General features: G+C 61.8%; 1 protein-coding gene across 1 annotated transcript; it reads left to right on the top strand.

The window, feature by feature from the left end:
* The first annotated feature begins 909 nt into the window (after positions 1-909).
* On the top strand, positions 910-23106 carry TNPO3 (transportin 3). The gene is made up of 23 exons (XM_054294077.1): positions 910-1069; positions 5705-5905; positions 6503-6576; positions 7165-7321; positions 8881-9024; positions 11257-11432; positions 12067-12205; positions 13205-13351; positions 14354-14461; positions 15476-15567; positions 16777-16916; positions 16988-17179; positions 18369-18460; positions 18983-19059; positions 19265-19325; positions 19784-19924; positions 20410-20526; positions 20967-21061; positions 21183-21339; positions 21631-21798; positions 22104-22216; positions 22798-22888; positions 22963-23106. Exons 1-22 carry the CDS (start codon positions 944-946, stop codon positions 22856-22858), a joined length of 2778 nt encoding a protein of 925 aa, XP_054150052.1. The 5' UTR covers positions 910-943; the 3' UTR covers positions 22859-22888; positions 22963-23106.
* The last annotated feature ends 901 nt before the right edge of the window (positions 23107-24007 follow it).

Raw genomic sequence — 24007 nt, 5'->3', positions numbered from 1 at the left:
GCTGCCCAGCCAGAATCCTGTGTTTGAATAGAATTTATGCATCATGTGTGAGGTGTATGAATACGGAACAGGATATTGTTTTTAAGGGTTAATCCTCTGTTAACGTGGGGCCTTTTTCGGGTTTATTTTGCCCAGAAAAGGTACCGGGACTGTCCGTAACTCTTTGTTTCTATGGTCTCATATTGTCGCAATTCAATTGTCCAAATTATTATTACTCTAATTGTATTGCTATTTTTATAACAATTTTATTACCATTAAACTTTAAAAATTTTAAAAACAAGTGATTGGCATTTTTCACACTGGGACCCCGCGCTCCGATCTGAGGGGGGGTCTGGAGCCCCGAGACAGCCCGGGGGTACCGGGACCCACGCTCCGCTCTGAGGGGCGGTCTGGAGCCTCCGGGGGTACCGGGACCCACACCCCGGTCTGAGGGGGAGCCTGCGGAGCCCCCGGGGGTACCGGGACCCACACCCCGGTCTGAGGGGGAGCCTGCGGAGCCCCCGGGGGTACCGGGACCCACACCCCGGTCTGAGGGGGAGCCTGCGGAGCCTCCGGGGGTACCGGGACTCAAGCTCCGCTCTGAGGGGGGGTCCCAGACCCTTCCCGCCGCGCCGCGTGCGCCCGGACACATTTGGCCGCCGCACCGCCGGAAACCCGTTCCGGGCAGGGCGTGGAGGGGGGGACGGGCGGTGGGACAAACCGTGGCGGGATGGGAGAGGACGGGACGGGATGCGATGGAACGGAATGGGATAGGATAAACGGGACGGGGCGGGATGGGATGCGATGAGATGGGAGAGGCGGAACGGGGCAGAGCGGGCAGCGGAGAGGGAGGCCGGCGGAACGGAAGGACGCGGAACGGAAGGCGCGCGGGCGCCTTTCCGGGGGCCGGCCCGGTGCGGCGGAGCGGCGATGGCGGCGGGCGGGCGGCGCTGAGGGACCGGCCATGGAGCGCGGGCCGGGCCGGCCCAGCCTGCAGCTCGTCCAGCAGGCCGTGCAGGCGCTCTACCACGACCCCGACCCCAGCGGCAAGGAGCGGGCCAGCTGCTGGCTGGGCGAACTGCAGCGCTCGGTGAGAGCCGCGGGCGGCGGGTACCGGGCCCGGGCTCGCGGGGAGGCCTCGGGCCGCATCCGGGGTGGGGCGGGGCAGGGAACGGCGGCCCCTCGGCGGCCTCGGGGAGCCTCTACCCCGCCGCTGCCGCTGCTCTGTGGCTGCCCCATCCCTGTGAATGCCCTGGGAGGGACCGGGGACAAGGCCTGCAGGGACAGCACCCAGGGAATGGCTCCCACTGCCAGAGGGCAGCCATGGATGGCATCTTGGCAATGAGCAATTCCTGCCTGGGCTGGCATTGCCAGAGCAGCTGGGGCTGCCCCTGATCCCTGCAGTGCCCAAGGCCAGGCTGGGCACTGGGACTGGAGCAGCCTGGCACAGTGGGAGGTGTCCCTGCCATGGCAGGCGTGGCTTTGGGGGTGGTTTGCGGTCCTTTCCCACCCAAACCATTCCCTGGTTCCGTAATTAACACGAGGAAAAGGGGCTGGGCAGGTTTGGCACAGTCCTGAGGGAGTTGGGAAGGAGGAATTGGCTCCCGGAGGGAAATTTGGGCTTCTCCTGCCGGCCGGGGTGAGAGAGCGTGAGATGATGGTGCCAAGGGCTCCTTCAGTCCCCAGAGCCCTCAGGACACAGCTCCCCCGGGTTTGGGGTGTTGGTCGGTGTTTTGTGACCCCACCTGGTCCTGCTGGAGCCCCTTTGTCCCCCTCCCTCAGGGGTGGATGTTCCCCTCCCGGAGCTGGGCAGGGTCCCCTCCGTGCTCCCCGCTCTCCCCAAGCCCTCCCCGGCACCGGGACCAATTCCCTGCCCTGGGGCCAGGCCAGGGCCGTGTCCTCCTGCCCCTCCCTGCCCTGGGTGTCCCAGCTCCCTCTGGCCCATCCTGCCGCTCCTCGTTCCCACCAACGCCCGTGTGCCCCATTTCCCCCTGCACTCCCTGCAGCACTGCAGCCACGTTGCCGCTCCCACTGGAGTTCCAAGGGAATGTCCACAGCTGGGGCTGGGGGCTCTGCTGCTGCTGCCCCCATTTCCCCCTACAGGGGCAGCTGGAGGAGGGAGGGTCCCAGTTCAGGGATGGGTCCTGTGCCAGGCTCCTGGGATGCTCCTGTGGAACCTTTCCCAGCTTGGTGGCCCTGGTGGCATTGGTGGCCCTGGCTGGGCACTCGCTGTGCGTCCCTCAGGTGTCCCCGTGCCCTGGTCTGGATGGGGGCACTGGGATTAACCCCCAAAGGGCTGTTTGCTGGGATCCCCCTCTGTGCCAGGCCGTGTCCCTGCAGTGCCACCTGCCAGGGGCTGTTTGCTGGCACCCCTGGGCAGGCTGTGCCCCTTCAGAACGCTCACTTGTGTCCCATCTGCCTCTGCTGGGACGAGCTCTCAGGGTGGGGTTCCTGCTGGTTTCTGCCTTTCTGGGCTTGTAATCAGGGGATACTGGAATGGCTGGGTGGGATGGGACCTCAGAGCCCCTCCAGTGCCAGGTGAGCAGCACTGAGCCATGGGGTGCCCAGGTGAGCAGCACTGACAGCACTGACAGCCATGGGGTGCCAGGTGAGCAGCACTGACAGCCATGGAGTGCCCAGGTGAGCAGCACTGACAGCACTGACAGCCATGGAGTGCCCAGGTGAGCAGCACTGACAGCCATGGGGTGCCAGGTGAGCAGCACTGACAGCACTGACAGCCATGGGGTGCCCAGGTGAGCAGCACTGACAGCACTGACAGCCATGGAGTGCCCAGGTGAGCAGCACTGACAGCACTGACAGCCATGGAGTGCCCAGGTGAGCAGCACTGACAGCCATGGGGTGCCAGGTGAGCAGCACTGACAGCACTGACAGCCATGGGGTGCCCAGGTGAGCAGCACTGACAGCACTGACAGCCATGGAGTGCCCAGGTGAGCAGCACTGACAGCACTGACAGCCATGGAGTGCCCAGGTGAGCAGCACTGACAGCCATGGAGTGCCCAGGTGAGCAGCACTGACAGCACTGACAGCCATGGGGTGCCCAGGTGAGCAGCACTGACAGCCATGGGGTGCCCAGGTGAGCAGCACTGACAGCACTGACAGCCATGGGGTGCCCAGGTGAGCAGCACTGACAGCCATGGGGTGCCCAGGTGTGCAGCACTGACAGCACTGACAGCCATGGGGTGCCCAGGTGAGCAGCACTGACAGCCATGGGGTGCCAGGTGTGCCCAGGGAGCAGAGGGCACACAGGTGCACTGCACGAACATGAGGGCATAAAAGGGTGGGAAAAGAACAGCAAGGGCAGATGCCTGCAGCCTTCTGATGTGGTGTGGTGTTACCCTGTGTGGGTTGAAGCCTTCTGAAATTGTATCTGTGGGATCTCATCGTGGGGATGAGAAGGCAAAGCCTGAAGCCCAGTTTGGGTGCCTGGGTCACTCTGAGGGTTCAGGTTTGGCACTGGGGACCCCCACACCTGAGTGAGATCCCCACAGTTCCCATCCCTGGGATCTCTGGCGGGACGTGGGGCTCAGGTTTGTGTCTGGTGGGCTCAGGTTTGTCCCCAGCTCCCCCAGCAGCCTGGCTCTCCCTTTGCTGCTGGCCGTTCTGGGAAACGGGGCCGGACGTGGCAGAGCAGCTCCGAGCCTCACAGCTCTGGGGAGCTCGGTGCAAGCTGACCTAAATCCCAGAATCTGAGGCTCCTTCAGCCAGTTGTGTGCGCAGAGCTGTGTGCAGGCTGATTGCAGACTGGCTGGGGTTTCCTCAGGCACAGGAGCTGTACCCAGGGTGGGATTGGCTGGAGTTTGCATCCTGTGTCTGGAGCAGAGCCCTGGGAGAATTTCTGTGTGGGTCCATGGCTGTGAGCTGAGTGCTGGGGCTCTGGAGTGGAGGTTGGAATGTTCCTGTGGGTCCTTGGCTGTGAGCTGAGTGCTGGGGCTCTGGAGTGGATCGAGGGGAGGTTGGTTTGGGATTCAGTGGGGGTTCAGGTAGTGCTTTCTGGGAGGGAAGTGCTCTGGCTTTGTAGAATTTCTGAATGTGCCATGAGGAGTTTCAGGCATAGAAGCAGTTTCTTGCAATCATTGGTGCTCACAGCCCATTAATAATTGTGCTCTTTGCTGAGCTGGGCTCCCAGACGGATTATCCATGTGCCCGGGGGTGGTGGGTTTGGGAGGATCTCCTGTGTCTGCCATCCTGTCCATCCAAAGTGGGAGTTACCAGGCTGTTAACTGAGGGGAGAAGGAGTTTTCTGAGAGGGTTTGGTGGGATTCTGGCTGTGGAGGTGTGGAGTTTAACTTCTTGTTTATTCCCAGCGTGGGGATTCCCTGTGAGGATAAATAAATCCAGGGGGGACGATTATGCGAGCAGTGGCTGCAGGCTTTTCTCACTCCTGTTAGAGTCATTCCAGGCCAGTTTTACACCAGGGGTAGCTGCAGTTACAGCCCCTGTCGTGGAGGCAGCTGGGGAGGGAGGAGCAGAGCCTGGGAACAGCAGAGGAGTTGTCTGCAGGCTCTGCAAGGGCTCTCCTTTTAACCACACTGTGCCCAGGGGTGCTGATAGAGCAGCACAAGGGCTCTCCTTTTAACCACACTGTGCTCAGGGTGCTGATGGAGCAGCACAAGGGCTCTCCTTGGCCACGCTGTGCTCAGGGTGCTGATGGAGCAGCACAAGGGCTCTCCTTTTAACCACACTGTGCTCAGGGATGGTGATGGAGCAGCACAAGGGCTCTCCTTGGCCACGCTGTGCTCAGGGTGCTGATGGAGCAGCACAAGGGCTCTCCTTTTAACCACACTGTGCTCAGGGGTGCTGATGGAGCAGCACTGCATGGGGAAAATGTGTGTCCTGTGGGGAGCTGCTGCCTGGATGTGGCAGGGATGGATCCACTGGCTCTGGGGTTGAGCCTGGAGGGGTTGAGGTGAGGAGCCATGGGGATGTGGCACCTGGGGACACAGGGACACAGGGCAGTGGTGGCCTCAGCAGTGCTGGGGACCTGTTGGACTCGATGGGCTCTGGGGACAGGGTGGGGATGGGGCACAGCTTGCTTGGACTCCATGGTCTTGAAGGTCTTTTCCACTCTCAGTGAGTCAGGGATGCTGTGGGTCTGTTCCCATGCCCCAGCCCACCCAGGGGCTCTGGAGTCTGCCTGGTGTTTCCCTGGCTCACCCGTGCCCCATTCCCACACTCAGGACTGAGCCTTTGGGTTCAGACCAGCCTGGCACTGGCTGGAGCTGCCCCGGGGCTGGGCAGGCCGTGGGCTCCTGCCTGGCTCTCCTCCAGCTCTCAGGCACATCCCTGTTCAGGTCTGGAGTCCTGCTGTGGGCCCTCAGGTGGGCCTGGTGTGCCCAGCCCAGGCAGGAATTGCTCATTGCCAAGATGCCACCCATGGCTGCCCTCTGGCAGTGGGAGCCATTCCCTGGGTGCTGTCCCTGCAGGCCTTGTCCCCAGTCCCTCTGCAGCTCTGCTGGAGCCCCTGCAGGCCCTGCCAGGGGCTCTCAGCTCTCCCTGGAGCCTTCTCCTCTCCAGGCTGGGCATTCCCAGCTCTGCCAGCCTGGATCCCTGGGAGCTGAGGGGCTCCAGCCCTGCAGCAGCTCCGGGGCCTCTCTGGGCTCGCCCTGGCAGGACAGGGCTGTGTATCCATTGGGAGTTTGGGCTGTCTGCAGCAGCCTGACCCCCATCAGCCCTGCCCACTGAGCACAGCGTGGCTCTCCCACAGGTCCATGCCTGGGAGATCTCGGACCAGCTGCTGCAGATCCACCAGGATGTGGAGTCCTGCTACTTCGCGGCGCAGACCATGAAGATGAAGATCCAAACTTCATTCTATGAACTCCCCACGGATTCCCACGCCTCACTCCGGGACTCTTTGCTGTCCCACATCCAGAACTTGAAGGACCTGTCCCCGGTCATTGTCACACAGGTGGGTGATGGCAGGGGGGATGGAGCTGCCCCCTCCATGTCCTGCTCCTGGCAGGCAGTCACTCTCCCTGGGCTGGACAACAGGGAAGGCTGGTCCCTGCTCCTGGCCTGGCACAAGATTGATTTCCCTCCTTCATCACTTGGTTCCTCTGGTTACATCCATTACTTCATCCTCGTTTGCTGTTTGGACAGGAGGAGCATGGGTTTTCCTGTGCTCTGCCATGGACACAAACCTGGCAGTGCCCTGGGTGCCCAGGGGGACTTCCCTGCACCCTTCATTCCCAGTATCCATACGTTCCTGTGGCACTGGTGGGCCTGACACCCCCAGGCTGAGGCAGGGTGCCCGTGCAGCCCCTGAGTGCTGTGGCAGGGAGTGTCAGCCCTCGGAGCAGCCGGTGTTCAGTGCAGGGATTGTGCACAGGCAGGGATGGGGGACATGGATCCCGGAGTTCCCACCCCATGGGCCATATTGGGAATGACTCCTGAGTTACCTGCTGTCAGGGGCGTTGGGGTGGCTTCCAGAGCTGCCTGCCAGCCCTGTCTCTGGGCACGTCCCAGCACTCCCCACACTGATCCGTGTGTTTCCATTCCCTTCCAGCTCGCTCTGGCAATAGCTGACCTTGCCCTGCAGATGGCTTCGTGGAAGGGCTGTGTGCAGACACTGGTGGAGAAGTGAGTGACTGTTCCTGTCTGGGGGCTGTGTCAGGCAGGGGTGGTGCAGGAAAGGGAAGTTTTTCTCCCGTGATGGCTGATTTCAGCTGCCCTGGGTGGTGGCAGGAGGGGCTGGCTGCTGTGCACGCTTCCCTGCTCACAGCCCAACACTCAGCGCTTTCCTCATCCCTGTTTTGTTAGGGACAATGCCTCTTCCCTCAGCTGTGTCTGTGTTGTGGGATGGAGCAGTGGGGCTGGGTGTCCCCAGATGTCCCCACACGCTGCTGCACAGTGACAGCAGCAGCCCCTGGGGCTGCCACCACCCTGAGTCCATTGGCACAGGACGGGGTGGGATTGGTCTGGGCGGTGGCACCTGGACTCACAGAGCTGGGAAAGCTTCTGTCACTGCTCTGTTGTGAATCTGAGCTGAGCCATGCTGGAGGCTCCTCTTGGCAGGGCTGTGGCTGGACACTGCCTGTCCTTGAGGCAGGACTGGTGCCGAATCCATGGGATTGAGAAGGGGCCTTAGAGCCCTGCCGTGGTCCGGGGTGCCCTGCAGCCCTGTGTGCGCTGTTGCCAGCGCTGAGGTGTGCCCTGTGCCCGTGGCAGGTACAGCACTGATGTGACGTCGCTGCCCTTCCTGCTGGAGATCCTGACGGTGCTGCCCGAGGAGGTGCACAGCCGCTCGCTGCGCATCGGCGCCAACCGCCGCACCGAGATCATCGAGGACCTGGCCTACTACTCCAGCACCGTGGTGTCCCTGCTGGTGAGCAGCCCCCAGCTGCCTCTGCCCCACGGCACCGGGGCCTTGCTTGGGCTGGAAAAGCCCTCAGAGCCCGCGTGCCCAACCATCCCCCAGCACTGCCAGGGCCACCGCTGGCCGTGTCCCCCAGTGCCACTTCCACACGGCTCTGAAATTCCAAAGGGATGGGGACTCCAAACCTCCCTGGGCAGCTGTGCCAGGGATGGACTGCCCTTTCCAGGAAGGCACAGCTCAAGGCTGCTTCCCCTTATCCTGTGCCAGGAGATGGGGCTGAGCTGTGTCCTCTGCCCAGCAGCCCAGGTGTTGCTGGAGAAGCCTCTTCCCCCATTGCATGTGTATCCCAGCAGAGTTCCCTGCCAGTCCCTCTGCAGCCGTCAGGGCAGCCCAGCTCCTCCTGTTCTGGGAGAAGTTGTCTGAGCAAGTCCTTGCTCACTCTGAGATTCCTTCACCTTCCTCGAGTCCCCTCCCAGGGCCACCCTGGCCTGCCAGCCCCAGCTTTTCCAGGGACACCTGGGAGATCCTGGCTGGAAGATCAGGAGTCCCCACACTGTGCTGTCCTCTCCAGCCCCACGTTTTCCTGGGATATCCCAGCTGGCACACCAGGGGCCCCCACACTGGGCTGTCCTCTCCAGCCATGTCCAGCCCCAGCTTTTCCCAGGATCCCTGGGAGATCCTGGTTGGCATACTGGGGACACAGGCAGTGTCACCTCGCTCTGGTGCTCGCAGCTGCTCAGAGCTGACACAGGATCACCAAGGGCTGGCCCTGTCCCTGTCCCTGCACATTCCTGATCCTTCTGCAGCTGCCTGAAGCTTTCCTGAGCTTTCCCTGTTGGTGCCAGCATGGGCATTTCCACCACGTACCTGAAGAGTATTTATATTTTCTGTGTGGGATTTAAATGCCAAATTCCCATCTTCAGTTACAAAATGCAGCATTCCAGGGACTGTGATGAGGTCCAACATTCTGCCTTTAGGACTGAAGTGTCAAGTGAGAAGATCTCTGGAAGCTCTTGTGCAAGGATTCCTGGGCCAGTCCGGGGGGTCTGGGATCTTTCTCCACATCCTGCCTGTCACCTCTTCGAGGCTGGGGCTTTGGGCAGGGCTCTGCTGGCTCTGGGCTGCAGCTGGAGCACTGGCCAGCGCTGGGAATGACCTGCTGCCATCCCACAGCTCAGCACATCCTGCCTTGGACACGGGGTGGCATGTTTGGAATGTCCCTCGGGACAGGTCTGGCTCTCAGCAGCAGCCTTTCTCCGCAGAGGTGGTTTTCTGGGAGAAGGGTTACACTGGGATTGTCAGGTGTGAACATCCCTGATGGCTGTGCTCTGCTGGCCCAACACAGGATCCTGCAGGAGTGAGGATGAGGGAGCTGCTCCAGCTGCTCCTCCTGCTCCTGTGGGCTCTGTCCCTCCCTCTCACTGAGTCCAGGGCTGTTGGTGACAGGGGTGCTGGGAGCAGCCTGCCTCTGGAATGTTCTCATGGGGTCTCCAGAGGATGTTCATAGTTATTTCTCATGGACCACCCGCTGCAGTCACATCCTGACGGGCTGTGCCGTGTCCCTGCAGGTGACATGTGTGGAGAAGGCAGGCAATGAGGAGAAAATGCTCATCAAGATCTTCCGCTGCCTGGGCAGCTGGTTCAACCTGGGCGTGCTGGACAGCACCTTCATGGCCAACAGCAAGCTGCTGTCGCTGCTCTTCGAGGTGCTGGTGAGTGCTTCCCAGGAGCTGGGGGGCTCCCGGGGGGACACTGGGCAGTCCCAGCAGGACTGAGGCGTGGGGCAGGGGGTTCATCCCTCCTGTGTCACACAGGGACTCTCTGGTTCCCTCTGGGCCGGATCAGCTCCAGAGTGGGCAGTGCCTCTGCTGGGCAGTGCAGGCAGGGAGGTGCCACTGCCCATGAGGTGCCAGGTGAGGTTTGTCACACCCAGGGGTGCCAGGTGAGGTTTGTCACACCCAGAGGTGCCAGGTGAGGTTTGTCCCACCCCAGGGGTGCCAGGTGAGGTTTGTCACACCCAGAGGTGCCAGGTGAGGTTTGTCCCACCCCAGAGGTGCCAGGTGAGGTTTGTCACACCCAGAGGTGCCAGGTGAGGTTTGTCCCACCCCAGGGGTGCCAGGTGAGGTTTGTCACACCCAGAGGTGCCAGGTGAGGTTTGTCCCACCCCAGGGGTGCCAGGTGAGGTTTGTCCCACCCAGGGGTGCCAGGTGAGGTTTGTCACACCTAGGGTGCCAGGTGAGGTTTGTCCCACCCAGGGGTGCCAGGTGAGGTTTGTCCCACCCAAGGGTGCCAGGTGAGGTTTGTCACACCTAGGGTGCCAGGTGAGGTTTGTCCCACCCAGGGGTGCCAGGTGAGGTTTGTCCCACCCAGGGGTGCCAGGTGAAGTTTGTCACACCTAGGGTGCCAGGTGAGGTTTGTCCCACCCAGGGGTGCCAGGTGAGGTTTGTCCCACCCAAGGGTGCCAGGTGAGGTTTGTCACTCTCAGGGTGCCAGGTGAGGTTTGTCACACCCAGAGGTGCCAGGTGAGGTTTGTCACACCTAGGGTGCCAGGTGAGGTTTGCCATTCTCGTGGCTGGGCATCGGAAGCCTCTGTTGGGGTTTGATGCTCAAATCAGGGGGATTGAGGTTGTTTTGGTTTCTGCCCAGATTGTCAGTAAAGCAGCATTCCTTTTCTGACCCTTTATCCCTGAAGATCCCCTCCTGGAGGAGTTGGGGTGTGTGTCTGGCTGAGTGTGGCAGGGCTGGAGGTGTGGGGAGTCCTGTGCCCTCAGGCAGGGAGTGGAGCCAGAGAGGAATTCCTGGAGGATGGAGGTTTCTGCTGCAGACATTGTCTGTCCCTCCTCCCTGTCTCCCGTGGGATCCCTCATTTGCATGATTCAATCAGTGACAAATGCAGATGAGGGCTCCCAAGGAAGGACATCCTTGCAGGATCCTGAATATCCATGTGGCATCCTGCTTCGAGTGGAGCTGCAGCAGGAGCTGCTCCCAGGACAGGCTGTGGGCTCACCAGCCTGTTTAGTGGTTCATGGCTCTTTAGGTGGGGCGTTTTTCCTTCCTCCCCTTCTCCCTTCAGTGGCACCAGGAATTTTCCCAAATCCATTGATATCTCATTCAGTAGGACTCACAGAGTCTCTGCTCCTGTGTTTCCTCCCTGCTTGCTCTCTTCTGGTGCTCTGTATGTCCTGTCTCCTCCCCTGTAAATCCCTCTCACTCGGTCACCACCCATGGGATTCACTGTCCTCCCCAGACCATCCCTGGTCAATATTTCCACACTTTTGGAAACCTTGTCTCCATCCCCCGCAAGGACTCCCCAGCTCCCACCTCTCCTCCAGGGGGGTGATGGCTCTGTGTCCAGCCAGGTGATGAGCAGCATGGTGGTTTCCTTCCTTCCAAGCTGCCCTGGGTTCCAGCTGGTGTTTCCCCTCCGGTGCTTGCCTTGGAATTTGCCAGGGTCCCTTGGGGAAGGGTCAGTGCGGCCTGCAGTGTCCAGGGAAGCAGGTTACGAGGCCAGTGGGGGCTGTGGCTGTGCAGGAGTGTTTCCACAGAGATCTTTGGGTTGGAATAGATCTCCAAGATCAAATCATTGTGGGAACCAGAACAAAACTCTGGTAGTTTCATTACTGTCTGATTGCATGGTGTAATTGGGGCAGCAGAGGGGCAGCTCCCATCTCTGCTCTGGTGACTAGACAGCACCCAGGGAATGGCTGGAGCTGTGCCAGGGAGGGTCAGGCTGGAAAGCGGGAAAGGTTCTGCCCCAGAGGGTGCTGGGCGCTGCCCAGGCTGCCTGGGCAATGGGCACTGCCCCGGGGCTGCCAGAGCTCCCTCCCTGGGATTGTTGGGGTGTCTGTGCAGGGCCAGGAGCTGCATCTGGGATCCCTGCACTCCCCTCCAGCTCCGGATGTTCCATGACCCTTTGATAATTGCTGGGCTTTTGTGCCTTGCAGCAACAGGACAAGACCTCGTCCAACCTGCACGAGGCCGCGTCGGACTGCGTGTGCTCGGCCCTCTACGCCATCGAGAACGTGGAGACCAACCTGCCCCTGGCCCTGCAGCTCTTCCAGGGCGTGCTCACCCTCGAGAGTGCCTACCACATGGCTGTGGCACGGGAGGACCTGGACAAGTGAGGGACAGGGACCTCGCTGTGGCCCGGGAGGGACGGGCAGGACAGCGCTGACCTGCTGGTGCACGTCAGCCTCCAAAGGGAGATACCAGTGCCAGGGCATCAGCACTGCTGGGGGCACTGGCGCTGGGCAGTGCCCGTCCCTGTGCTGGGCACTCGTGGGGTCACACCCAAATCCTGGGGGCAGATCTGGGCCCCTCACTGCAAGAGAGGCCTGGAGGGGCCAGGGACTGGGCTGGACTGGAGCCGTGCCCTCACTGGCCTTTTGGAGAAGTTTGAGATCACTATTTCAGCAGATTTGCTTATTGGAGTGCAGTGTTTGCACCCACTTCCCCTGCTGGAGTGTCTCCCAGCTGCTGGCAAAGCAGAATTTGGGGTTTCTCACTCTGCCCAAGGCCCCGGGCACATTTTGGCCCAGCCATGTCCAGCATGGGGTAAAGTCCGTGAGGCTGATCCAGCCTCTGTCCCCCTGTCCCTCTGCACTGGGGTAGAGCCCATGAGGCTGATCCAGCCCCTGTCCCCCTGTCCCTCTGCACTGGGATAAAGCTCCTGAGGCTGATCCAGCCCCTGTCCCTCTGCACTGGGATAAAGCTCCTGAGGCTGATCCAGCCCCTGTCCCCCTGTCCCTCTGCAGGGTGCTCAACTACTGCCGTGTGTTCACCGAGCTGTGCGAGACGTTCCTGGACAAGATCGTGTGCACGCCGGGCCAGGGCCTGGGCGACCTGCGCACGCTGGAGCTGCTGCTCATCTGTGCAGGGCACCCGCAGTACGAGGTGAGCTGCAGCCAGGCACGGGGCAAACCTTGCTGCTGCTGCTGCTGCTGCTGCTGCTGCCCAGTCGTGGCCCTGGGAGCTCTGGAATCCCTGCTCTGCACTCGTGGGCTTCACGTTTCCCTCTGGGTGTCCTGGGATTGCCAGCACAGCTCTGAAACCCCTGCTAGTGCTTTCCCACATGTTCAGGTGCAGCTCAGTGGGGATTTGTGGTTCCTGGGAACTTTGCCCTGTGAGTGACTGAAATGCTGGTTCATATCAAAGCACCTGCCCACCTGCCTTAGGAACAAAACTTGTCATTGTTTTGGTCTCTTTTTGTCCTTTATTTAATTCTTTATCCTTTTATTCTTCCCAAACCTTTAAGTGCCAGTAGCTGATCCCTACCTGTGTTCAGTGGATGGAAGCTGCTGCCTGGCTGGTTTGCCATGGGAGATGCAGGGTGGCTGTGCTCCAGCAGGCCCCATACACTCCCTGGGGTCCCTGGGACCTTTTCCTCCCTTCCCAGGCCTTTAAGCTCAGTTTTCCTTGGCCACAAGCTCATCCTGTGCCATCGGTGCTGAGGGGGACATGGAGCTCTGCAGCTGCTCCTGACAAAACCTGCACTCATAGTTTTTGTGCAATGACCACACAATAAATTAAAGATCCCACCACAAAGGGGCTGCATCCACTTGCAGCCCAAGCTGCTCCCAGAGCCCCAGGCCCCGCTCTGGGGTGGTTCTGGGCTGGAGAGGCTTTGGCTGCCAGGGGCTGAGGCAGCTCTTCAGTGTCACTGGGGGATCCCAAGCCCTTTATAAGTGACAGGCAGAGAAATCGGTGGAGCTGGGGCAGCTGGTCCCTGTGTCACCACTGTGTGGCACAGCAGCTCTGACACATCTGTGGTGCTGCCACTGCTGCCACCCAGGGCCGGGGTTTCTGTTTCTCCATCGGGACCACTGACACAGTGAGGGAATAGCTATGTTCTGCTATTCTGTAACAAAATGCTGTATTTTTCTTTCCAAACAGGTGGTAGAAATTTCCTTTAACTTCTGGTACAGACTGGGGGAGCACCTGTACAAGACGGATGATGCTGTGATCCACAGCATCTTCAAAGCCTACATCCAGCGCCTGCTGCACGCGCTGGCCCGGCACTGCCAGCTCGACTCGGACCACGTAAGGGCCTGTGCAATGGCCAGGGGTGGGTGTGGGTGTGGGGGGGTGTGTGTGTGTCCCTGTGGCACAGCTAGGAGGTGTGTGTGGGTCCCTGTAGAGGCAGTGGGATGTGTGAATCCCTGTGCAAGCACAAGGGGGTGTGTGTGTGTCCCTGTGGAACTGCCAGGGCAGTGGGATATGTGTGTGTGTGTGTCCCTGTGCAAGCACTGGTATGTGTGTGTGTGTCCCTGTGGCACACTGGGACTGCATGGAATATGTGTGTGTGTGTGTCCCTGTAGAGGCAGTGGGATGTGTGAATCCCTGTGCAAGCACTGGTGTGTGTGTGTGTGTCCCTGTGGAGCTGCCAGGGCAGTGGGATGTGTGTGTGTGTGTGTGTGTCCCTGTGCAAGCACTGGTATGTGTGTGTCCCTGTGGAGCTGCCAGGGCAGTGGGATGTGTGTGTGTGTGTGTGTGTGTGTGTGTGTGTGTGTGTGTGTGTGTGTCCCTGTGCAAGCACTGGTATGTGTGTGTCCCTGTGGAGCTGCCAGGGCAGTGGGATGTGTGTGCGTGTGTGTGTGTGTGTGTGTGTGTGTGTCCCTGTGCAAGCACTGGTATGTGTGTGTCCCTGTGGAGCTGCCAGGGCAGTGGGATGTGTGTGTCCCCTTGGCAGCTGTGTTGCCCCTGCTTGGGGCAGTTTTATTGGGTTCAGGATGGCATGGCTCACTAACCACAGCTGGTATTTTCCTCCGTGCACTCTGGGATGGTTTGTCCTCTCCTCCCCTCCTCATCCCCTTGCTTCCCATCCCTTCCTCACTAGTTGGAGCAGGAATACACGGTGTGTGCTCAGGCTGGTCATGTTTTCCTTGGGCACAGCTCTGCAGACCCTCCCGCAGCCTGGTCTGCGGCAGGAGGGCAGGAATGCTGGGTCTCCTTGGAACAGAATCAGCGGTGTTGCCCTGGCTGTGGCTGAGGGGAGCCTGAGCTGCCCTGAGCTGCCCTTGTGCTGTCCCTGCTGTCCCTCAGGAGGGGGTCCCGGAGGAGACCGATGACTTCGGCGAGTTCCGCATGCGTGTCTCGGACCTGGTGAAGGACCTCATCTTCCTCGTGGGCTCAGTGGAGTGTTTTGCTCAGGTGGGTTTGGGGGAGTGCAGTGGGGTGCAGGCAAATGCCAGGGGAGGTCACCGAGCCCTGGTGGCCTTTGGGACTGCAGGAGGTCACACACACCTTGTGCACAGGGAATTGTGTGGTGGGAGCTGTTCTGGGAGCACCAGGAGGTTCCTGACATGTTGGGGAAGGCCACTGTGGTCCCACAGTGTGGAATGTGGGGATTCTGCAGGCCCACAGCTGGGGTGGGAGTTTGGGGCTGGGATGAGTGAGGGTGGGAGTTTGGGTATGGGATGGGTGAGGAGTGGGAGTTTGGGGCTGGGATGGGTCAGGAGCAGGCCGTGGTGCTGGGATGGGTCAGGAGCAGGCCGTGGGGCTGGGAGGGGTCAGGAGCAGGCCGTGGGGCTGGGATGGGTCAGGAGCAGGGCCATGGGGCTGGGATGGGTCAGGTGCAGGGCCATGGGGCTGGGAGGGGTCAGGAGCAGGCCGTGGGGCTGGGAGGGGTCAGGAGCAGGGCCGTGGGGCTGGGATGGGTCAGGTGCAGGCCGTGGGGCTGGGATGGGTCAGGAGCAGGGCCGTGGGGCTGGGATGGGTCAGGTGCAGGGCTGTGGGGCTGGGATGGGTCAGGAGCAGGCCGTGGGGCTGGGATGGGTCAGGAGCAGGCCGTGGGGCTGGGATGGGTCAGGAGCAGGCCGTGGGGCTGGGATGGGTGAGGGTGGGAGTTTTGGGCTGGGATGGGTCAGGAGCAGGCTGTGGGGCTGGGATGGGTCAGGAGCAGGCCGTGGGGCTGGGATGGGTCAGGAGCAGGCCGTGGGGCTGGGATGGGTGAGGGTGGGAGTTTTGGGCTGGGATGGGTCAGGAGCAGGCTGTGGGGCTGGGATGGGTCAGGAGCAGGCCGTGGGGCTGGGATGGGTCAGGTGCAGGCCGTGGGGCTGGGATGGGTGAGGGTGGGAGTTTTGGGCTGGGAGGGGTCAGGAGCAGGCCGTGGGGCTGGGGTTGGTGATGGGGCTCCTGGCCCCTCGGTGACCGTCCCTCCCACAGCTCTACGCGACGCTCAAGGACGGGAACCCGCCCTGGGAGGTGACAGAGGCCGTGCTCTTCATCATGGCCTCCATCGCCAAGAGCGTCGACCAGTGAGTCCTGCCTGTGTCTGGGGGGCTGGGGGGGCTGGGGCTGCCTCCCTGTGACACAGACACCACAGATATCCCAAGGACGTTCCCATCCCTGGCAGTGCCCAAGGCCGGGTTGGAACGAGCTGGGACAGTGGGAGGTGTCCCTGCCCTGGCAGGGGTGCCACTGGAGGGGCTCTGAGGTCTGTTCACACCCAAACCATTCACTGGGGATCCTTCCACATCCAGGTGGAGCTTTCCTAGGTATCCTAAGGGAAGGTTAAGTCACTGAAGGTGTTTCCTCCTGTGTTAGTGGCAGTGGAAGCATGGATAGGTGACCAGGGTGGTGAGCCCACAGCGAGTCCTGTGCACTGCCAGCAGTGGGACAACCCAGCTGACCTTCCCGGGCTTGGAATGCTGTCCCTCCCACCCCTGGGACACTGGGATCCCCATCCCTCTCTTCCCTGGCAGGCTGTCATTGCTGTCACTCCTTTTCCCAAGGAGGCTGGTGACACCATCCCTCCTTTCCTTGTGAGGTTGGCAATCCTATCCCCTGCTCCCCAGGCACCTGGAGGAGTCACCTCAGCACCTCAGTCCCTTCACACCACCAGCTCCTGTTATCTGTGTTGAGGCTGCTCCTGCTTGCTTTTCCAGTGCCTTGTTCCCAGGAGTGCTGGCTGGAAGCACTGGGGCTCTGCCCCCACCAGCCTGGGATCACCCATCACACCCTCCTACAGTGGTGGGCTCAGTTCCCAGATAATGAACCTCCCAGATAATGAATCCCCTGGTTGTTGTGTCCCCCAGCAGTGGTGGGGCTCAGTTCCCAGATATTGTACCCCCCTGGTTCTCCTGTCCCTCCGTAGTGGTGGGGCTCAATTTCCAGGTAATGAACCCCCTGTTTCTCCTGTCCCTCCGTAGTGGTGGGGCTCAATTTCCAGGTAATGAACCCCCTGTTTCTCCTGTCCCTCCGTAGTGGTGGGGCTCAGTTCCCAGATAATAAACCCCCTGGTTCTCCTGTCCCCCAGCAGTGGTGGGGCTCTCCCTGGAGGCATTCCGTGTTCCCTGCCTGTTCCCTGCTGTGGCACTGGTGTCCGTGGGGCAGAGCCCCCCTCACAGGGTTCGTCCCGGTGTGCTCCCAGTGCCGTGGCGCGCTCAGAGTCCCTGTGAGGCGAGGCAGAGGGTCCAGCAGCCCCTCGCAGCCCCTGCGGGCGCTGAGCCGAGGCTGTCCCGCAGGGAGAACAACCCGACGCTGGTGGAGGTGCTGGAGGGCGTGGTGCGGCTGCCCGAGTCGGTGCACACGGCCGTGCGCTACACCAGCATCGAGCTGGTGGGCGAGATGAGCGAGGTGGTGGACAGGAACCCGCAGTTCCTGGGTGAGTCCCGCGCCCCCGCCGTGCCCCCGTGGCCCTGGCAGCCCCGCTGCACTGAGCCCCTGTCTCCGCAGACCCCGTGCTGGGCTACCTGATGAAGGGGCTCTGTGACCGGCGCCTGGCGTCGGCCGCGGCCAAGGCCATCCACAACATCTGCTCCGTGTGCCGGGACCACATGGCCCAGCACTTCTCGGGGCTGCTGGAGATCGCCCGCGCCCTCGACTCCTTCGCGCTGTCGCCCGAGGCCGCCGTGGGGCTGCTCAAGGGTGGGTGTCATCCCCGGGCCCTGGGGGTTATCCTGGGAGCTGCTGGGGTGTCCGTGGGACCTGCTGGGGTGTCCGTGGGAATTGCTGGGGTGTCTGTGGGAACTGCTGGGTATCCATGGGAATTGCTGGGGTGTCTGTGGGAACTGCTGGGTATCCATGGGAGTTGCTCCCCAGGGTGCTGAGCCCCATCCTCACAGGGCTTGTCCTGATGGGCCCCAAGTCCCATTCTACATGCAGAGCATCCTCAGGAGTTCCCTTGGGGCTGGAGGCAGAAATAAATCCTGTATTGGTAACTGTCCCCATGCCTGAGACAGAGCTCAGGGACTGTCCTGGGCTGGATACGTGGGAAGAACATGTGGGAAATGCTGAGAGCCAGGCTGGCAGTGGGTCACTGCTCCATCCAAACTCTGGGAATCACCTGCTGGACACAGAGGGTGGAGGTTTGGGAGTATTGGTCATTCTTTTAGAGAGTTTGGGCTCAAGAACGGAGATTTTTAACTTAGGGTGTTGGTGTCTCACTGGACTCTTGGGCACCATAAGCCTGCTCAACCACAGATGGTTTTGAGGCTATGCCTTAAAGATTTTTAGTGAATTCCAGTGCTGCTGGAGGCTTTCCCCCCAGAGCCTTTACCCTCCCTGCAGTCGTGTGCTGCCATGGGAGACTAAACTCCCGTTGTTCCACTGGATGCCCCAGCACTGGCCGAGCTGCTCCTCTCCCTGCCAGAGGGTTTTCTCCCCCTCCCTTAGAACAAGCCAGGAATTCCCGAGCCAGGGAGGTTTCCCCCCGGGTGGTTGGCACTAGAGCCAGATCCTGGCTGTGCCAGAGCTGGGAGTGAGCTGCTGCCTGTGGGAGCGGGAGCAGCTCAGTGCTCCTCGTGTTCCATGGCTGGCAGCCCTGAAGCACCTTCCCTGGAGATTCCCAGGATCTCACGGTGCTGCTGGACTGGCATGGGGACACTGGGGACACGTGGTGAGCCCAGATGTGCTTGGGGATCTGTTGGCCTGTCCCTGTCCCTCACACCAGCGTCGCTCCCTGCTGGGACTGAAGCGTTTCGGTGTCTGGTTCAGCCAGAGCCAGGTTCAGCTGCAGGGAAGCTCTCAGGCCCTGCCCCTGTCCCACAGCCCTTCCATCTGGGAATGTGATCACCCCTCCGCCCTCCCTGCTCCTGAGCCGTGTGTGTCCTTGCAGGCACGGCGCTGGTGCTGGCCCGGCTGCCCCTGGAGAAGATCTCGGAGTGCCTGAGCGAGCTCTGCGCCGTGCAGGTGCTGGCGCTCAAGAAGGTGCGTCTGGGTGGGGGGACAGCACCTGGGAGGGGACACTGGGGACAGTGAGGACAGTGGCCAGGCCCCAGCCCTGCTACAGCAGCTGTGTCCTCAGAGCCAGAGGTGTATCCTAGAGTAACAGAGTTGTTTGGGTTGGAGAAGCCCCTGGAGCCCCTGGAGTCCGACTGTTCCCCAGCACTGCCAAAGCCACCACTGATGTCCCCAGGTGCCACATCCACACAGCTTCTCGTCCCTTTGGGGATGGGGACTCCACCCCTGCCCTGGGCAGCTGTGCCAGGGCCAGGAATAATTTCCCCAGTGTCCAGCCTGACCCTCGCCTGGCACAGCTTGAGGGCATTCCCTCTCATCCTGTCACTTGTTCCATGGGGCAGGGCCCAGCGCCCACAAAGGACATGGCCAGGACTGAGCCCTTCCCTGATCCCACCTGAGGAGCTGCTGCTGGTGGGGTCAGTGTCCAGGCAGTGTCTGCCCAGGGCTACCTGTGCTCCTGGAGTCCTATCCTGTTCCCTTGTTTTCCAGCTGCTCTCCCAGGAGCCAAGCAATGGCCTCTCCTCAGACCCTACAGTGCCCCTGGATCGACTCGCCGTCATCTTCAGGTGAGGAAGGAGCTGGGGCACTGCTGCTCCCCCTGAGCCTGACTCTGCACTGCCCCCTTCTCCCCAGTCCTGGTGGAAGTCTCTGCTTCCCCAGGTTCCAGCTCCTGACATGCCCCCCAAGCCACTTCCTGTTCCACTTCTCACAGCTCCAACCTTTTCCTTGGCTGTAATCCCAAACCCCCTTAACCCCTGGCTGTTCCCACAGACACACCAACCCCATTGTTGAGAACGGCCAGGTCCACCCGTGCCAAAAAGTCATTCAGGAGGTGCGTGGAGAGGGCTGGGATCTGGGGACAGGGTTCTGTGGGGGGTTTTGGGGTGGGGGTTTCCAGGGTGTTTAGGTTTTTGAGGGTACCTGGGGTGTTGTACAGGGTCCCAGTTCCTGCCTGCCAGTGGATGCATGTGTCTGCCCAGGGCTGCACGCGAGGGGAGCTGTGGGGTTCCTGTCCCTTGTGGAAGCAGGGATTGGGGTGTGGAGGGGGAAATCTGAGGCTTCAGCGCTCTGGAAGGGGCCCTGGCTCTGGGAATGGCCCCGGTGTTTGATTTCCCTGCCCGTGTCCCGTTTGCCACGCTGCACTGGAGGGGATAAACCCCCCCAGGCTCCCCCGAAACCTTTCCTCCCCCATGTGCCATCCCTCCCTGGGGTCCGGGTGCCCTGGGGGCCGGCAGGGAGCGGGCAGAGTGTCCCTGGCCAGGTGTGACCCCTCCTCGTGTGCGCGCCCAGATCTGGCCGGTGCTGTCGGAGACCCTGAACAAGCACAGTGCCGACAACCGCATCGTGGAGCGCTGCTGCCGCTGCCTGCGCTTCGCCGTGCGCTGCGTGGGCAAGGGCTCGGCCGCGCTGCTGCAGCCCCTCGTCACACAGGTGGGGCTGGGGGGACCCAGGGGACACAGCTCGGGTCACTGTGGCTGCCATGAGCGTCACGGGTGGCTGTGGGCTCTGGGAAGTGCTGCAGTGAGTCTCGGGAATTCAGCATAAACCCTTGGGGAGGAGAGAGGCTTTGGAAGAGGTGGGGGGTGCAGGGAGGTTGTGGATTCCCGTGTGTGTGTGATTTGGGAAAATCACGTGCAGTGTGTGAAACCCTGCATGGTGCAGCCCCTTGGGGAGGTAACCCAGCCCCAGGGAAGGATCCCTGAATCCCAGAGCTGGGTATTCCCTGCTCCTCTTGGCTCCCGCCAGGCTCCAAAGGGAAGCTTCCGTGGAGAATCGCTGCTGGCTCAGGTGGCCTGAGCACAGAGAGTCTCCCAGGACCTGAGCGAGTCCCTTGGGATGTGCCTGCCCACAGGGGCCGGGCTGGGGATGGAGGGGTGTGGGGTCAGGGCAGGTGTGGCAGCGTTCTGTCTCCCCAGATGGTGAATGTGTACCGGGAACACCAGCACTCCTGTTTCCTCTACCTGGGCAGCATCCTGGTGGATGAGTACGGCATGGAGGAGGGCTGCCGGCAGGGCCTGCTCGACATGCTGCAGGTGGGGCCCGCCTGCCCAAATCACAGCGTCATTCAGGGTGGAAAATCCTCTGAGCCCCTCGAGTCCAACCGTCCCCAGCACTGCCGAGGCCGCCACTGACCCTGTCCCCAAGTGCCACATCCACACAGCTTTGAAATCCCTCTGGGGGTGGGGACTCCTCCCCTGTCCTGGGCAGCTGTGCCAGGGCTGGACAGCCTTTCCAGGAGGAATTTTCCCTAATGTCCAATCTATATAGAATCTCAAACTGGTTTGGGTGAGAAGGGACCTTGAAGCCCATCCATGGGCAGGGCCACCTTCCACTATCCCAGGCTGTCCCCAGCCCCCTGCAGCCTGTCCTTGGACACTTCCAGGGATGGGGCAGCCCTAGCCTGTTCCATGTGGGCAAGGGCAGCTTGAGGAGTGATCCCAGGTAGTTGCTGATGGATCCCTGTTCTCCCCAGGCTCTCTGCATCCCCACCTTCCAGCTCCTCGAGCAGCCCAACGGCCTCCAGAACCACCCTGACACCGTGGATGACCTGTTCCGCCTGGCAGCCAGGTGCCACCTCCTTCACAGGCCACCCTGTCCCCTCGTGGAGGGTCCCCCTGGGCGCTGCCACGGGAGCAGCGGGGCGGGGAGAGGCAGGCCCTGCCCTGATGTCCATCTGTGTCCTGGGCAGGTTCATCCAGCGCAGCCCCATCACCCTCCTGCGCAGCCAGGTGATGATCCCCATCCTGCAGTGGGCCATCGCTGCCACCACCCTGGACCACCGGGACGCCAACTGCAGCGTCATGAAATTCCTGCGGGACCTCATCCACACCGGGGTGGCCAACGACGTGAGTGACACTCGGGGGTGTCACCGTGGAATGCTGGGATGGCTGGGTGGGAAGGGACCTCAAAGCCCCTGCAGTGCCACCCCTGCCATGGCAGGGACACCTGCCACTGTGCCAGGCTGCTCCAAGCCCTGTCAGCCCCACCATCCTCAGCTGCCCTGTCCTGGTGTCCCCACAAGCCACCCTGGTCTCTGCGCTGCTGCTGGCAGAGAAGCTCTGGGGTTGCCTGCCCCCAGGACCAGTGTGTGTCCCTGTCCCCAGGCCCTGCCCACCCCCTTCTCCTTCCTCCCGCAGCATGAGGAGGACTTTGAGGTGCGGAAGGAGCTCATCAACCAGGTGATGACCCAGCTGGGGCAGCAGCTCGTGAACCAGCTCCTGCAGACGTGCTGCTTCTGCCTCCCGCCCTACACCCTGCCCGACGTCGCCGAGGTGCTCTGGGAGATCATGCAGATCGACCGCCCGGTGAGGGGGCACCCAAGGGACAGGATGGGCCCCAGGGGCAGGGCTGGCACCCCACAGGGACAGGACGGGACCCCACAGGGACAGGATGGGCCCAGAGGCTGGACTGGGACCCCAGAGAGACAGGATGGGACCCAGAGGCAGGGCTGGGACCCCAGAGGCAGGGCTGGGACCCCAGAGGGACAGGATGGGCCCAGAGGCAGGGCTGGCACCCCAAAGGCAGGGCTGGCACCCCAAGCTCCGCCAAGGCAGGGCCCGGGAGCCAGGCTGGGCTCCCCATGCCGAGTCGCTCCCTTTCCCGGGCACAGACGTTCTGCCGCTGGCTGGAGAACTCGCTGAAGGGGCTGCCAAAGGAAACCACGGGCGGAGCCATCCAGGTGACACACAAACAGCTCACCGACTTCCACAAGCAGGTCACCAGGTGAGTGCCACGGGCTGTGCAGCTGGCACCAACTCCCTCCCCCAGGCCGGCCTCCAGCAGCCCCAGCCCTGTGCTGTTGGTGCTGCTGGATGTGCCACCTGCCTGCACGGGGCCCTGGGGCTGTGTGGCGCCTCTGCCATCACCCAACGGGTTTTTCTGCCCGGCCCCATCCCTGCAGAGCCACGGGCCCTTCTGAGCCACCTCCTCATCCCCGTGAGTCACTGGTTCCAGCTGCCAGGCCCTGCCCAGGCCTGTCCCTTCCCAGGGCCACCAGCTGCTTTGGGAACATCACCTCCCTCTGCCTGGCTCCATCTGGTCCCTGGACAAATCCCAGAGGCTGAGTGCCTGGCTGGCAGCTGGTTCCTTCCACCCAGCCACCACTGTGGTGGCACACAGGTCTCCTCCAGGGACAGTGCCAGGGGCTGCCGACCTCGTTGTGCCCTGATGATTGTCCCTTCATCTCTCCCAACACCTTGGAGCCGAGCTGCCACGCTCCCAGCTCGCATCCCTCGGCAGGACACCTTCCCTGGGTCCCACATGTCCCCTTGGGGTCACCCCTGATGTCCCCCCTTGTCTTGCAGTGCTGAGGAATGTAAACAAGTCTGCTGGGCTCTGAGGGACTTCACCCGCCTGTTCCGATAGCTCCGGCTCCACGTGGCACCTGTCTCCCAGGTAAGGGCTGGCTCCGGGTCCCCCACCCCACAGGACGTCGGGGACAAAGGGTGAAGCTCCCTTCCTCCTGCCAGGAATGTCTTTACGGAGCAGACAGGCAACAGCAACCCGAGAATGTGTCCCACAATCAGCCGAGGGCTCTCGCCCGCTGCAGCGCGTCCCGGAGCCACGGGAGGGAGGAGGGCTCGGGGGTCCCGGCGGCCCCGCCCACCCGGGGCTGGGCACCGCCTGGCACCGCCCGCCCGGGGCTGGGCACCGCCCGAGCAGCAGCCCCGGGGCAGCGCCTCCCACCCGACTGCAACCCACCAGGCGCCGGAGCCACGCCGAGCCACTCGGCTCCGCCCGGCAGCAAAAGCAGCAGAAAAACTTTCTGTGAAATGGAGACAAAAAAGAAGGAAAAGAAACAAACAAAAAACAAACAGTACAAATTGTTTAGGAAGATGGGGGGGTCAGTCTGGGGGTCTCGAGGCGCTGCCCCCCTGAGCCCACCGTGGCCTGCCTGGTGCCGACTCCCCGAGACGACACAGGCGGGACGGACTCTGCAAATAGAGATTCATATTTTATTTTGTTCTGCTTTTTTTTGTTTGTTTTCTTGTTTGGTTTTTTATCTTTTTTTTTTTTCCCTTTTTCGGGGTTTTCTTTGGTTTGATTTTGGGGTAGGAGGCGGTGGCTCGAGTGCGGGCAGGGCGGGCGGGCGCATGCGGTTCCCTCCGGGGGTGTGTAGCCATCTCGAGAACAATAAAAAACAACAAAAAACTGAAAAAATAAATTAAAACTTCCTAAGGTCCCTCTGGTTCTCTTCCCAGGGGGGGCTGCTTTGTGCTCCCCCAGCGCTGGGTATCCCCCATGCCTGGGGGCTCCAGGTCCAAGGTGGCCCCAGCCCCGTTTTCTCGCTGTTTGCCCCCAAAATCGCAGGGGGATTATCCTGGGCAGTGCAGGGAGGGCGCAGGGCTGCCCCAGGGTGGGGGTCACGGTGCCCTTCCCCTGCAGAGCACCCTGGCGCTGGTCCCTGCCAGCTCTGGGGGGACGGGCGTGGGGACAGGCGTGGGGACAGGGCTGACGGCGGTGCTGGGTGGCCCCGCAGTGACTCACCCCGGCTGGCAGTGCCCCTGTGCCCGT

This window comes from Melozone crissalis, unplaced genomic scaffold (assembly GCF_028551555.1).
Source record: "Melozone crissalis strain CALT ecotype California unplaced genomic scaffold, PUWL_Pcris_2 ptg000208l_1, whole genome shotgun sequence".
NCBI classification, from domain to species: Eukaryota; Metazoa; Chordata; class Aves; order Passeriformes; family Passerellidae; genus Melozone; species Melozone crissalis.
Note: the sequence above shows the minus strand (reverse complement) of the source record. Positions and strands in the feature narration are given on the sequence as shown.

Excerpts from the sequence above, each read along its gene's own strand:
- TNPO3 (XM_054294077.1), top strand. The coding sequence starts at position 944 with ATGGAGCGCGGGCCGGGCCGGCCCAGCCTGCAGCTCGTCCAGCAGGCC. Across the intron at positions 14,462-15,475 it reads CAGTGGAGTGTTTTGCTCAG|CTCTACGCGACGCTCAAGGA; the intron begins GTGGGTTTGGGG and ends TCCCTCCCACAG. Across the intron at positions 20,527-20,966 it reads GCCTGCTCGACATGCTGCAG|GCTCTCTGCATCCCCACCTT; the intron begins GTGGGGCCCGCC and ends TGTTCTCCCCAG.